Here is a 12,491-nt window from a genome sequence, read left to right as displayed (position 1 = left end):
GCTTGTAATCGCGTCTCTCGACGGGGGATGATGCCATTTCGCGCCATAGGCGATAACTTGCCTCATCGACCGGGTCATACTTGTTCCTTATCGCCCAGCACGTTGCGTTCATCCCAATACGAGAATTGGCCATGCATCTTGCTCTCAACAGCCAGGGGCAGAGTCTTGGCGGCGTCTGTTGGGTTGCATCAGGAGCCGCAAGTCAGTTAGACGCCATCAGTACCCCTCAATTCCCGCCGTGAGCTGAGGAGAGGCTGCTCTCATTGCTGCCATTGAGGGTTGATCGACGTCTAACTGCTGTTTGGGTAGCACTGAAGATTCACGATGTCTTTTGGGATACGAGACACAATACAGGTGAGGATTTCCCTATCAATCCAAGAAACGCAGCACAACTCGCCCCAAGAGAGTCAAACGCGACGTAAGTGGTGGTCGCATTCTTCATAATTTCTCCTCATCCGACCTTGCAGCACATGGCAGGGGTGCAAGTCGTCCCAAGTAGGAAGCTCATTTCCATCACGATGGCGATATCACCATAGACCTCCAAGGGGATGCTCCCGTATCGGCAATGCAACGCTGCAGTGCCCAGCTGCACCTCATATCATGTTTCTGTAGTAAACAATACCTTGGATGCCGTCAAATAACATTTAAATAGCCATCCCACCGGCATTGTCATCTTGACCTCGAACCTCAAGCTTCAGGCGCCTCACGATCTTGGCCGAACTACACCAAGATGCATCTCCTTAGCGTCGCCAGCTTGCTTGCGCTTCCTGCGCTGGGAAGCGCGGATGTCCTCTCTGCCCGTCAAGCCCCCGAGGGACAGACCAGCAACTCCACGGTCCCGGTCGCCAAGAGCTTTATCATCGAATACACCCAGGTTCGTGTCTTCATCGCTCGCTGTTGAAACAGGCGATTTGCTAATCCCGCATCGCAGGGCTCCGCAAAGGCTCGCCGCGACGTCGCCCTCGCAGAAGATATCAAGATCGTCAAAGATTTCGAGACCGACATCTTCTCCGGCGCCAGCATCGAGACGGACACGCATAACATTGACACTTTGCAGAACCTCGCGGGTGTCGCTCGCGTGTGGCACAATACCCGCGTCACCTTGTCGCCTGTCGAAGGTCTGCAAGCGATCGAGGATGCGGCTGCTTCGAATTACACTACCCACAACGCGACGGGCGTGAGCAAGCTCCACGATAAGGGCATCTTCGGTCAAGGTGTCACGGTTGGCGTTGTTGACTCTGGCACTTGGTACAATCATCCTGCAGTACGTGTTGCATTTCTTGGAGACAACGATTCGTATGTGCTGACCTGCATCTAGCTAGGTGGTGGGTTTGGTGAAGGCTTCAAGGTCGCTGGTGGCTATGACTTTGTTGGCAACGGCATCTGGCCTTACGAGGACAAGGCTCCCGACGATGATCCAGAGGATCAGATGGGTCACGGTACGTTATCATCAACCATTAAAGGAGATAAATGTCTGACGCGAATGTAGGAACCCATGTTAGCGGTATCATTGCTGGCAAGACAGATTTGTACGACTGTCACAAACCATCCCTACCAATCTTCTCTTACTAACCTTCTTGCAGCTGGACTGGAGTTGCACCAGAGGCTAGTCTATACTCTTACAAGGTCTTCGCTCAGATCGTAGGTATCTTGAAACAAGGAAATCCCCTTCAGATCTAACAATTTGTAGGACGCTACAGATGATGCGACTCTGATTGAGGCCTTCTTGAGAGCTTACACGGATGGAGTCAGTAGTTCGAAGTTGATCTGACGTATGCCACAGTGCTAACAAAGGCTTCAGGTCGATATTATCACTGCTAGTATCGGTGGCCCTAGTGGATGGTCAACAAATGCTTGGGCTGAAGTCGCGTCCCGCATCGTCGAGGAAGGCGTCGTTGTAACAATCGCCAACGGCAATTCTGGTGCTGCCGGACCATTCTTTGCAAGCAGCGGATCTTCAGGAGAGAATGTTCTTGCTGTTGCTTCCGTCGAGACAGAGACATTCCCTGCTTCGCCATTCGAGCTCACCTCTGTTCTTGATGGCAAGACGGAGACAGTCAAGGTCAGGTCCCTGGTATCAGCCACAAAACCTTTGCCCTAACAAGCTGCAGGCCGGATACCTTCCTTCCACATACTATTTCTCATCTGACATCACCGACTGGCCGGTCGTTCCTTTGAACTTTGACACTACGGACCCTGCCGATGCATGCGAGCCTTACGCCAACGGCACTCGTAGCCTGAGGGGCGTTATCCCTTTGGTACGCCGCGGCACTTGTACCTTCGCTACGAAACAGGCAAACCTGGTTGCCCTGGGCGCGGAGTACATCCTCTTCTACAACAACGAGGGCCCCCTCATCACCCCGTACACCGACGATGAAAACGGACTGATTGCATTGATTACAGCTGAAGCGGGCGCCGCCATCATTGACACCGTCAAGGCGGGTGGTAATGTTACGGCTGACTTCTCTATTAACCCCGAACAGGTAGTTGGTCTAGATTACCCTGCAGGCGGTCGACCGAACACCTTCACCTCATGGGGAGGAACATATGATCTCCAGATCAAGCCTGACATTGCAGCTCCCGGTGGTCAGGTAAGGAAACTTGATTGTCATAATTCCTGGTCTTGCGTGATCCTGACAAGTACGCAGATCTTCAGCACCTACCTGGACAACACCTACGCTCTACTATCCGGAACCTCCATGGCTACTCCTTACGTGGCCGGCGTTGCAGCACTCTATATTAGTGCCAATGGCGGACGATCTGTGCATGGTAAGTTACTGAATGTATCCCAGATCCAACTTTAGACAGATGAACGCGTGCACTAACATCCTTTGCTCAGGCAAGGGCTTCGCCAAGGCGCTGCACCAGCGCATCATCGCCAGCGGCACATCTCTCCCCTGGTCCGATGGCACCGCCACTGACTACGGCTTCTCCGCACCCGTCGCGCAGGTCGGCAACGGGCTGATAAATGCCTTCAAGGTTGTCAGCTACGCTACCGGTCTCACCTTTGAGAAGATTGCTCTCAACGACACTCACTTCTTCAGCCGCTACCACGATGTTACCGTCACCAACAACGGCGACAAAGATATCAGCTACAAGTTCTCGTACGAAAATGCTGCTGGCGTGGAGATGCTCGGATGGTACCCATTCGTCGAGCCTTGGGCTGGCGAGAAGAGGATCAAGAGCTTCTCCGAGCTGACTCCCACCAGTCTTCCAGTTGAGGTCTCGGTTCCCAGAGACTTTACGCTGAAGCCAGGCGAAAGCAAGACTGTCTCGTGAGTTTGAGAGCACTGTTGTAATTGATGGCAACAAACTGACATGACAAGGGTCAACTTCCCCAACCCCGACACTTTGGGTTGGAACTCGTCCGCTTTGCCTCTGTACAGTGGTAAGGTCATTGTCTCTGGCAACAATGGCGAGCAATTGTCCGTGCCTTACATGGGTAAGCGGGCTCTGTAGAATTGGACCTATCTGTGTGACCGCCTGTTCTTACAACTCTGCAGGACTTGGAGCCAACTTGAAAGCTGAAATCAGCCCTATTTACCGTCCCAGCTACCCATTCACCACGCAGCGTGACTAGTGAGAACCTTCCCTGTGTCTCTCTCTAGAGCAAGCACAACTAACATCCTGAAGCGTGTATTCCTTCAACCTGGACAGATTCGCCGCCGACTTCCCAATCATCTACTCCAAGCTGATTTGGGGCACCAAGGAAGTCCGCTGGGATGTAAGTGAACACATTGATCGACGCCCGACTGCCACAATAGCTGACTCGTGTGCGTAGATCTACGAGCCTGGCTGGACTGAGCGACAGTGGGAATACCCTCCCGTCCCCGGCAAGAATGGCTACATCGGCCCGGCCACCAGCCACGTTGTGGCCGGCAGCGTCTCCTACTTTGACCCCAATGTCTACGATCCCGATGACACCTGGACCTACCCTGAAGTCGATCTCTACCGCAACGCTCAGACACAGGCTTCTTACCACGAGTTCTGGTGGTTCGGCAAGTTGGGCAACGGAAGTCAGATTGAACTTGGGAACTACACGTAAGTGCCTTTCTAAAGTTGAAGTGGTTCGGCACCGTGCTAATACTAGTCCCTCCAGCATGCGATTTGCCACTCTCAAGCCTTTTGGTAACCCCCAGGCATCTGACAACTGGGACATCTTCCAGACGCCCCAGATTCAGGTCACCGGCAAGTATGAGAGAAGAAACTGAGCTCTACCATTGTGTGAGCTGGCTAGGAAATAGGAGGTCCAATCCTTGAGACTCCCTTTCTTTCGTAAATATTTGACACAATACATACGTGATTACTGACGCAGTATCTCTTCCCACATCACGATACAACGTGACCTGACTTTTTGCCCACATGAACACCGCCTCGTCACCCTTCGCAAATATCCGTACTTATATGCACAAATCTGTCATAGGGTCTCGGGCATCCTTTCTGCCCAAGATGAAATGATCACGGCTTCACGATTGCGGAATGCTTCCGTGAGAGGCAGAGAAACGCGTCCCTTTCTCTCGTGATGGTTTCAGGAGAGAGATTGGAAGGATTTCTGCTCTGCTCGGCCATTGAATCGCGTCAAAGAGCGAGGAAATGCTCGCCTATATGCTGAAGAAGAATCTTCCAAGCTGCGAGGGGTCCCCTCGGTTTGTTCCGTAAGAACCCATGAGTCGCAACGTTCTTCCCTGTTTCAGAGGTCACGGGAAAACTGCCGCTGTTATCTCTGTGCGAGTTGCGAGTTGACAAGGTTCATTCTACGAGCTAGGCCCGGGCGCTAATCAAACTCAAATAGACGAGCCGATACGTCCTCTGGAGCTACGGCCACCGGCCTCCCTTTTCTCTCTCTATGTCGCTCATATCCGGCAACACGGCAGCCGGTGTTGGCTTTGATCCCTTGACTATTCTACGGACCAATGTTGACTGTGCAGTCCGAACATTCTGTCAGTCAAGAAGTCGCTCGGATATAATCTCGGTATCGCAAAAAGCAAAAAGTTCGCCCGAGGCAGCGGATCGACCCGTGACGAAAACCTCATGCGGACCAATTAACTATTGAAAGTGCGGCTGAGCATGTCATTGCACTGATTGCATTTCGCATGTCAGCCGGACGAGCTTAAGTGCAGAGGCCGAGCATGAAGCGCTTGAGAGAGAGACAGATTAGCAACCGGATTGTTCCCTTGGGTTGTCCCGCCACATACGAATCATGAGCCAGTGGTTTCACCGATCACCGAGTCAGAGCGAAATATTCCAGCCAGCCAAGAATTGCGGCTCAATGCAGAAAGAATGCCTTCTTTAAAATTTAGACAGTTATCCATTACGCCATTATTCTTTTTTGATGTCAGCCCCCAAGATATGACGCTTTGACCGAACCCCGTCCTAAACTCCATTCCGCATGCATTGACACGAACCATTACCCGGCCATCCACATCGTCATCCCATTAATCTCGCTGAATTGTAACCGTCTTCGTCTGTAATATCGCCTTGTCGCTCATGTCGTCTGCGCTCTCTCTTCCACCTCCAGCGACCACAACTAAGGTGAATGCGGAGTCGTCGTCCATGCCCCGCTTGTGATCCGAATGGAATGTATGCATCTCGTTCTGATCTGAAAATTGTTGGTACTGAGATCGCGCTCGGCTCTTTGTGTTGTGTGATTGTTGGTTGGCGTAAGATGCGTGGTATACCGCACCGTACGACGATGGGTTCGTTGAAGTTCCCATGAGCTTGGGTGCGAAGTGTTTGAAGAACTTTCGCAATGTCGGCATCGAGCCACAAATGACGAAAAGGTTGCCCTCTATGAAACTATAAAACTCAGTTAGTTCTGATGAAACCAGATGAGAGCCGCATGGTCTGTCTTACGTCCAGATATTGGCGGGCGCCGCATCCCACGATGGGTCGGTGCTGGTCAGCAACTTGGGTAGAAGGACAAGACGGATAATTGACGTTGCGATGGTGCTGGATTCATTAGCATGGCATCCAAAACAGCGGTAAAATGGATGCACTTACATAGACCCAATACCGAATATCAGCATCGCGCCAATCTTTTGTGCAATTTTCATGCGCAGATTGAAGATCATTGGCATCGGCAGGATGAACAACATCACGTCCGTCGCGATATTTGACACTGCCGTGGCAATGTAAAGCACAGCCACATCCAAACACTTTCCGTCATTGATCGTGAAGTCGAAGGCCTTGCGGACTGGGTTGCAGTGGAACAGCATCAGTAAAGTAATGCATCCCGAGTACAAGGACACAACGACGATGCCGATCCACACGCAAATTCGGAACCATCTTTGCGGCGACAAATGAAGATAGAAGGTAAGAAGCGACAGCTTCGTGAAGCCGTTGCAGAGCATGTACACCGGCGCAGTGACATACACATCCTTCCTCGAGTTAGCTTTGTTTGCTATAGTTGGGGCTTTTGGCGGTGGTCGGCACATACGATGGAGTATTTTACAAATCGGGAAAGGGGCATTTCCCAAGCGTGTGCACACATCCCGCCCTCAGCTATTGAGGCTGAAATACATGTCAGTCATCATATGGCAGCAAATTGAGACTGTGGCAACACTTACCAACTAGCATGGCCTGCGTGACCACAGAGGCGACCTGTGAACGGTCAGTTAGATCATCGTCTTTCGGCCGAAGAAAACAGCGCGAGCCCCGAGCTCCCGACGATCACATACCCAACCAAGAAACATGAAAGCTGCAAGAAACTCAAATCAGCAATGCTCCTCAGTACAAAAGGTCAGGGCTAAGACGTACCATCATCGATTTGAAGACCCTTTGACAAGAAGATCTTGGTGTAGAACCTCTGACAGAGGGCGATGAAGGCAATTGTGCCGCCGATCCCAAAGATGAGGTAATGCTCCAGCACCTTTTGCTGGCGCGGATGGTCGAAATCAACCGTCACCCCCGGCGGAGGAGGAATTACGGACGCCGGCATATCAGCCGTTGGGAATTGCGTGTGGTTCGACATCTTTGGCGACACAGCAAACGATCATCGACGACGAGGAGCCAACGCCAACAAAAGGTTTGGGTTTTGTTTATATGTCTAGCCTGAATTCTGACAGAGTTTGAGCAATTCGTTGGGCAGGCGATCTCGCGTCTCTTGGCCCAGAATAGAACCAGGGTCCATCCCCGAAAGCCCGCATCTCTATTCTGCGAAATTACGTTCTGCGAGCACGCTCCCACTCGAGAATGGATAAGACGAACAGGCCACATGGCGATGCCGAGTGAATCCTGTGAGTAAATCAAGGGGATCAACTCCCCGCCTTGTGCACTGTCCTACGAATATCTTATTACTATGGAAATCTGGAGTGTGATATCTTCGGGGTCTCCAGAGGTTCAGGGACACAGATGTTGCGACGATTCATCCGCCAGCAATGCTATTGCGGGACTCCGCTCGACGATTACCGAAGAAGACCCCGGCAAAGAGCTTGGCCGGGGCGGCAGCTTAGGCTCGCCGGAGAGTAGCGGTTGTGCGACTTCAATATCTTAAGCTATGATCGTGGTTATCCGCTATAGGGGCGCCTTGGCTTTTTGGTTGATCAGCAGAAATCGTCCTGTTGAAGAAGCTGATCCAACCTAGCAATAAAGTTCGGCTGAGGTTTCCTGCAGCCTGAGCTGGGAGCCCCAGCCAAACGGGGTCGGCTGCCAGCCGGGATGGCGGTCATCCGACATGCGGGCGGCCGGGGATGTGGATACGGAGCACTTTTAGCCCCTAGCAAAAGCACCGAGAGTCGTCGTCCCCAAGCCCCAACTTCGTAAGGTCTTGGCTGATGTGACGTTGGCTCAGAGTTGCATTTTCGAGAAGACCCTCGGAAAGGCCCCGTGTCGGATATCGTATGAAGAGGCCTTCACAAGATGTTAATAGCTCATCACTGATAGGCAGGTGGGCATCTCACGGTCACTGCGTTCACTCTGCCGCTGGTGCCGAGCGATCTGGCCAAGATTCAGGGTCTGTCCACCCCTACCGCACATCTCGTATGCCGGGCCTTCTAAGGCTGCAGGACCTTGGGACAATCGTTGATCAATCCCACCTGGCATAGGCTAGCTAATTGCGGCAACTCACAACGTCATGCAAGCCAGCGGTGATCCTCAGTCACGATATTTTAACACTTCAGCTAGAAGGGATCAACTCAATGAAGGTGCTTTGTGCCAGAAAGGATCTCTTGAACAAATTTTCTCCTACGCGCTGATCACTTTCCTCTGAGCGGTTTTGGGCGGTCTGCAAAGCCCCGATGATCTCCTCAGTCTGCATGGATATGCTGTGTAGAAAAGTCTCAGAAAGTTCAACATGACTCAAACGACCTCGGTGGCGGCTATTACCCCTCCGCAGGCGGTGTCGTGCAAGCCTGCCCCCAAAACAAGATGACTGGGCAGAAATGATGCTCGGTGACCGAATCATGTTCTCTCTCTCCTTTTGCGCAGGGTCTTCGGTGTGCTGAAACTCGAACCAGCCCAACCTTGCGAAGGAAGACGTTGAAGGTAAAATCTCGGACGAATAGTCAGGGAAGTTGACAGAATGACATTCGCATTTCAGGAGTTGGCTGCCGGAGGTGGATCCGGGGAGGCGTCTTTGATTTTAACTGGAGGAAGAAAGGCAACGCCGGTATGAACGATTGAGTGCATCTGGGATCATGCGGCTTACAGAAATGGCGCCAGACTAGGTTGCAGTGCGCATCTCCTCCCTTCCCGCCCCAGACCTTGCCGAGGACGCCGATAGGAGAGAGAAGTTGATGCTAAACCCTCTCGGTAATGAAAGACCCATAATCTCTGCTGGAGAGGGTGGCATTGTTCATCTGGGATGTTGAGGAAGATAGATGTCAGGTTGCACTCCGTCGTTGGAGACAACCGGTTGCGACGTCAAAGTTCACATCGTCCCTGAATAGAGTTTTGTTTGTTGACGGGAAGACAACGTCAAGAGGGAAAACAATCACGGCGGTAGAAACTATGTTTTCTTCCGAAGACATCGCATCCCTTCGTAACTAATGCAGACCTCTCAAGATATAATTCCCTCGGCCCGTCCACCTTCCAAATCCGCATTCTCGTCCGCTGAGCCCCGTCTCCGGCTTGTGGGCGAATGGTGATTCCCACTTAGTCTCCCCCGATGGAAATTAGATCGCCTTATGCTGATCCGGCCCCCTAGGCCACTTAAAAGTGCGGATACACGGACCTCAAGATTTGCTTGCAGAAATGGAATGTAACAGCACAGATATCATCCAAGGCGATTCTTCCTCATTCTTCCTTTTGCTTTTCCGTTCTTTTTCTCGCTTTGATTTGACTACCCCCGGACAGACAGCACGTGTGTAGCCAGGTATCGCCCTCTCATTTGTGGCCCTTTCCCAAACTCTCACGTCTTCAAGAGAGATCGTCGTGTAACTGCGGGAGGTCGTGCGCAAACTCTGCAGTCATGAAGTTCTCAACATCAGCCTTGGCCCTCCTGGCATTGGCTGGCTCGGCGGTGTCTGCGAAGAGTCGTGGCCCCCAATGCTCATGTGTACGTTGAAAACTCCCCATTGCCAAGCGATGATCATTGCTAACTTAGAGTTCAGTGTACTGCTCTGGCTTCAGATGAAAACCTCAGAGGCAAGGTGTTTGGCAAAGACAGTGCTGTTTACGACGCACGCTTGAAGTCTTACTACTCTGCCAACGCTGCGCAGGAAGCCTGGTGTATGGTTCTTCCCGAGGGCACTCAAGATGTCTCGGCGATTGCCAAGATCATCTCAAAACATGAGTGCCCCTTCGGTATGCGCAGCGGCGCTCACTCCGCATGGAAGGGCTCCAACGGCGTCAAGAGCGGTGTCACAATTGACTTCGGCTACATGAACGCCACGACGTACGACGCAGACAGCAAGGTAGCCTCAATATGCCCCGGGTCTAACTGGGGTGAGGTCTACAAGGCTCTTGATCCCTATGGTGTAACTGCTGTTGGAGGCAGAGCATCAGTCGTCGGCGTTGGTGGTTTCGTCACAGGCGGTGGTGTGAGTAGATGAATAACATTAGCTTGGCAGACCCATAGCTAACTTTACGATTTCCAGTACTCTTTCCATACGAACTCTCGCGGCTTCTCGTGTGACCAGGTCACCAACTTTGAGATCGTCTTGGCCGATGGTACCATTGTCAACGCCAATGAACACGAGAATGCGGACCTGTGGAAGGCCCAGAAGGGAGGCTCTGGCAACTTCGGCTTCGTTACCAGAATTGATCAGCGTAAGTACTTGATTCCATAAACTTCGAACCATCTGAACCTCAACGTTGACAAAATTTCAGGTGTCGTTGAGTCGACTCAGATGTGGGGTGGATTCTTCACCTACAACCAGACCAAGAGAGACGCTGTTTTCGATGCGTACATGAACTTCGCGAACCACATGGACGAGGATCTTGCCAGCCAGAACATCGTTGCGCTGTACTACGACAAAACTGGCTACACCCTCCGCTCCATTCTCAGCAATGTTGACGCCAACCCCGAAGCCCCTGCCTTCAGCGAATACTTCGCTATTCCCAACATCTCTACCACTGCTTCCGTTGGCGCCGTTTCTGACCTGGTCCCCCAATTTACTGGCCCGACACCGCTTGGTCTCTAGTATGTAAAACAATCGCCTATTTTTTGGACACAACTAACCGAACTCCAGCGCCAACTGGTTCGTCGGTCAGACGGCTCACGATATCCGCATGCTCAAGTTTATCGACGATAAGCTGAAGGAGTACTCGCCCAAGATGAAGGCTGCCGCCCCCGATTCCGACTTTAACACCCTCATCCAGTTCCAGCCGGTCACGCAGTCCATTGTCCAGCACAGCGCCCAGTCCGGTGGCAACGTTCTCGGCCTCGAGGATGTCGTCGCCGACGGCCCCACTCTCATGTGGCTCATCGCCTTGACTGTCGACACAGAGGCCAACCAAGAAATCCTCCTTCCGTACATCCGCAAGTTCCGCATGGAGATCGACAACTACGCCAAGGACCTTGGTCTCTACAAAGACTGGAAGTACACCAACTACGCCTGGGGTGACCAAGACCCCCTCGCCACCCACGGATACAAAAACTTCGACTTCATGAGCGAGGTTGCTGAGCAATACGACCCCGAGGGCGTGTTCCAGAACCTCCGCAGAACCGGCTTCAAGCTGGCATAATTCCTTCGCCATTCCCTTTTGGCGAGATGCTTTTGTAAAACAGAACGGCGCACCTGAAACACGTGGACCACAGCAGTAATGTCTGAACCCAGCACTTGCAGCGCTTGCATTGATTCGCAGCAACAGAGCAACAGAACTTTCCTAGTTTCTAATTCTTGTTAATATTCGCCGTTTGTGTTAGTAATAGGTAAAGCCTAAACCCCAAGCCCTTTGATTTTCATACACCTTATTCAAGGGCACGTTAGAAGAGATACCAGACTGCACATATGAATTCAATTCTTAATATTTTGTATCACACACCCTGTATTTAGAACACATCATTGGTCGTTTTGTTTACACCCCGGCTCGTTCAATTGTACATTCATTGATCTCTCATAGGCTGCTTATGATCTTTCACAGAATGTTGACGAATTTTGACAAATTGAAGTTCGATGGTCTCTCTTGATCTTGCCTTGCAGCTCCAATACTGACAATACTTCCACCATCCTTACCTGATATATATGCCAAATACACACTCAGTAATATGCGATCATGACGTGAGATATGCATTCAGTCATTCCCTTTCGAAGACACTTCCTCCCCATCTTTCAAATAAGCAGTTGTGCCTGATGAGACCTAGCTCCTAATGCTTAGAATTTTCATCGGAAACTTGGACAGGGTTCAGCATGGAGTTATTTCTTTGCGAGGCCACGATCTCATCGTGAATGCTAGACGAATATGATGGATTCGGTCAGAACACCACTCTTCTGGCTGCGCCTATCCTTGACACCACAAATAGGGAATAATGCAAAACCTTGGGTAAGTCGCAAAGTGCATTCGGCTTATTAATGGTTGCAGACTGGAATTTCCTGACTGAAGGTTCGGATCTATTACACCCGACTGCATCGCCTTAGGCCCATCTCAGTCATTCCATGAACTTGCAAATCTATGTTATAAGGCCTACGGTCTTGATTCTCGGTGATAGGTAGACTCAAGTCTCAGATGTCGGGGGCAAAAACCAATTATCGTTGTAACGCCACTCCGGAGGCCCAAAGGCGATATCACCGTCCGGCCGGAGGTATCGCAATCCTCGGTGTCCACTTTACCCCGCATTCTCGGCCTCCGGGGCGGTCCGAATGGGCGGCAGCAGTGGGATAAATGTCACCGTACCTCGACTTCGGGACTCGCGTTTAAAGGATCGTGTCGATTGACGCGAGACTCCACCGCATGGGTCATAGCTTGGTCGCGTTAAACTTCTTTGAATTCAAGCTTAATCAGCTTTACGTCAAGAAGGCATGGACTTAAGCCACCGTAAGCGCCGGTCGCTTTTGACTTTCGTGGCGAGGGGTTGGTCTCAAACGACGGTGAATACATAATCAGATCATCAG

At 51.6% G+C, this 12,491-nt stretch overlaps 3 protein-coding genes across 3 annotated transcripts; 2 read left to right on the top strand and 1 right to left on the bottom strand.

Annotated features, from left to right (window-relative positions):
- Window positions 1–730: 730 nt before the first annotated feature.
- vpr-12 (Minor extracellular protease vpr) lies at window positions 731–4,211 on the top strand (the record flags this gene model as incomplete). Its single annotated transcript, XM_037320884.1, has 15 exons — window positions 731–874; window positions 932–1,264; window positions 1,319–1,439; window positions 1,490–1,529; window positions 1,584–1,641; window positions 1,691–1,747; window positions 1,802–2,062; window positions 2,112–2,591; window positions 2,649–2,769; window positions 2,840–3,275; window positions 3,327–3,442; window positions 3,504–3,579; window positions 3,634–3,724; window positions 3,782–4,041; window positions 4,100–4,211. The coding sequence occupies 15 exons, from the start codon at window positions 731–733 to the stop codon at window positions 4,209–4,211; spliced, it is 2,706 nt and encodes a 901-aa protein (XP_037181439.1).
- Window positions 4,212–5,435: 1,224 nt separating this feature from the next.
- Window positions 5,436–6,970, bottom strand: CGCA056_v005632 (Satratoxin biosynthesis SC1 cluster protein 4; the record flags this gene model as incomplete). The annotated part of the gene is made up of 7 exons (XM_037320883.1): window positions 5,436–5,796; window positions 5,854–5,949; window positions 6,001–6,377; window positions 6,437–6,510; window positions 6,567–6,600; window positions 6,678–6,697; window positions 6,757–6,970. 7 exons carry the CDS (start codon window positions 6,968–6,970, stop codon window positions 5,436–5,438), a joined length of 1,176 nt encoding a protein of 391 aa, XP_037181440.1.
- A 2,436-nt stretch (window positions 6,971–9,406) lies between these two features.
- On the top strand, window positions 9,407–11,124 carry yanF-4 (FAD-dependent monooxygenase yanF; the record flags this gene model as incomplete). Its single annotated transcript, XM_037320882.1, has 5 exons — window positions 9,407–9,493; window positions 9,549–9,977; window positions 10,035–10,206; window positions 10,267–10,579; window positions 10,629–11,124. 5 exons carry the CDS (start codon window positions 9,407–9,409, stop codon window positions 11,122–11,124), a joined length of 1,497 nt encoding a protein of 498 aa, XP_037181441.1.
- Window positions 11,125–12,491: the final 1,367 nt, after the last annotated feature.

Source organism: Colletotrichum aenigma (assembly GCF_013390185.1).
Source record: "Colletotrichum aenigma strain Cg56 chromosome Unknown KSG_Cg56_contig03, whole genome shotgun sequence".
NCBI classification, from domain to species: domain Eukaryota; kingdom Fungi; phylum Ascomycota; class Sordariomycetes; order Glomerellales; family Glomerellaceae; genus Colletotrichum; species Colletotrichum aenigma.
Note: the sequence above shows the minus strand (reverse complement) of the source record. Positions and strands in the feature narration are given on the sequence as shown.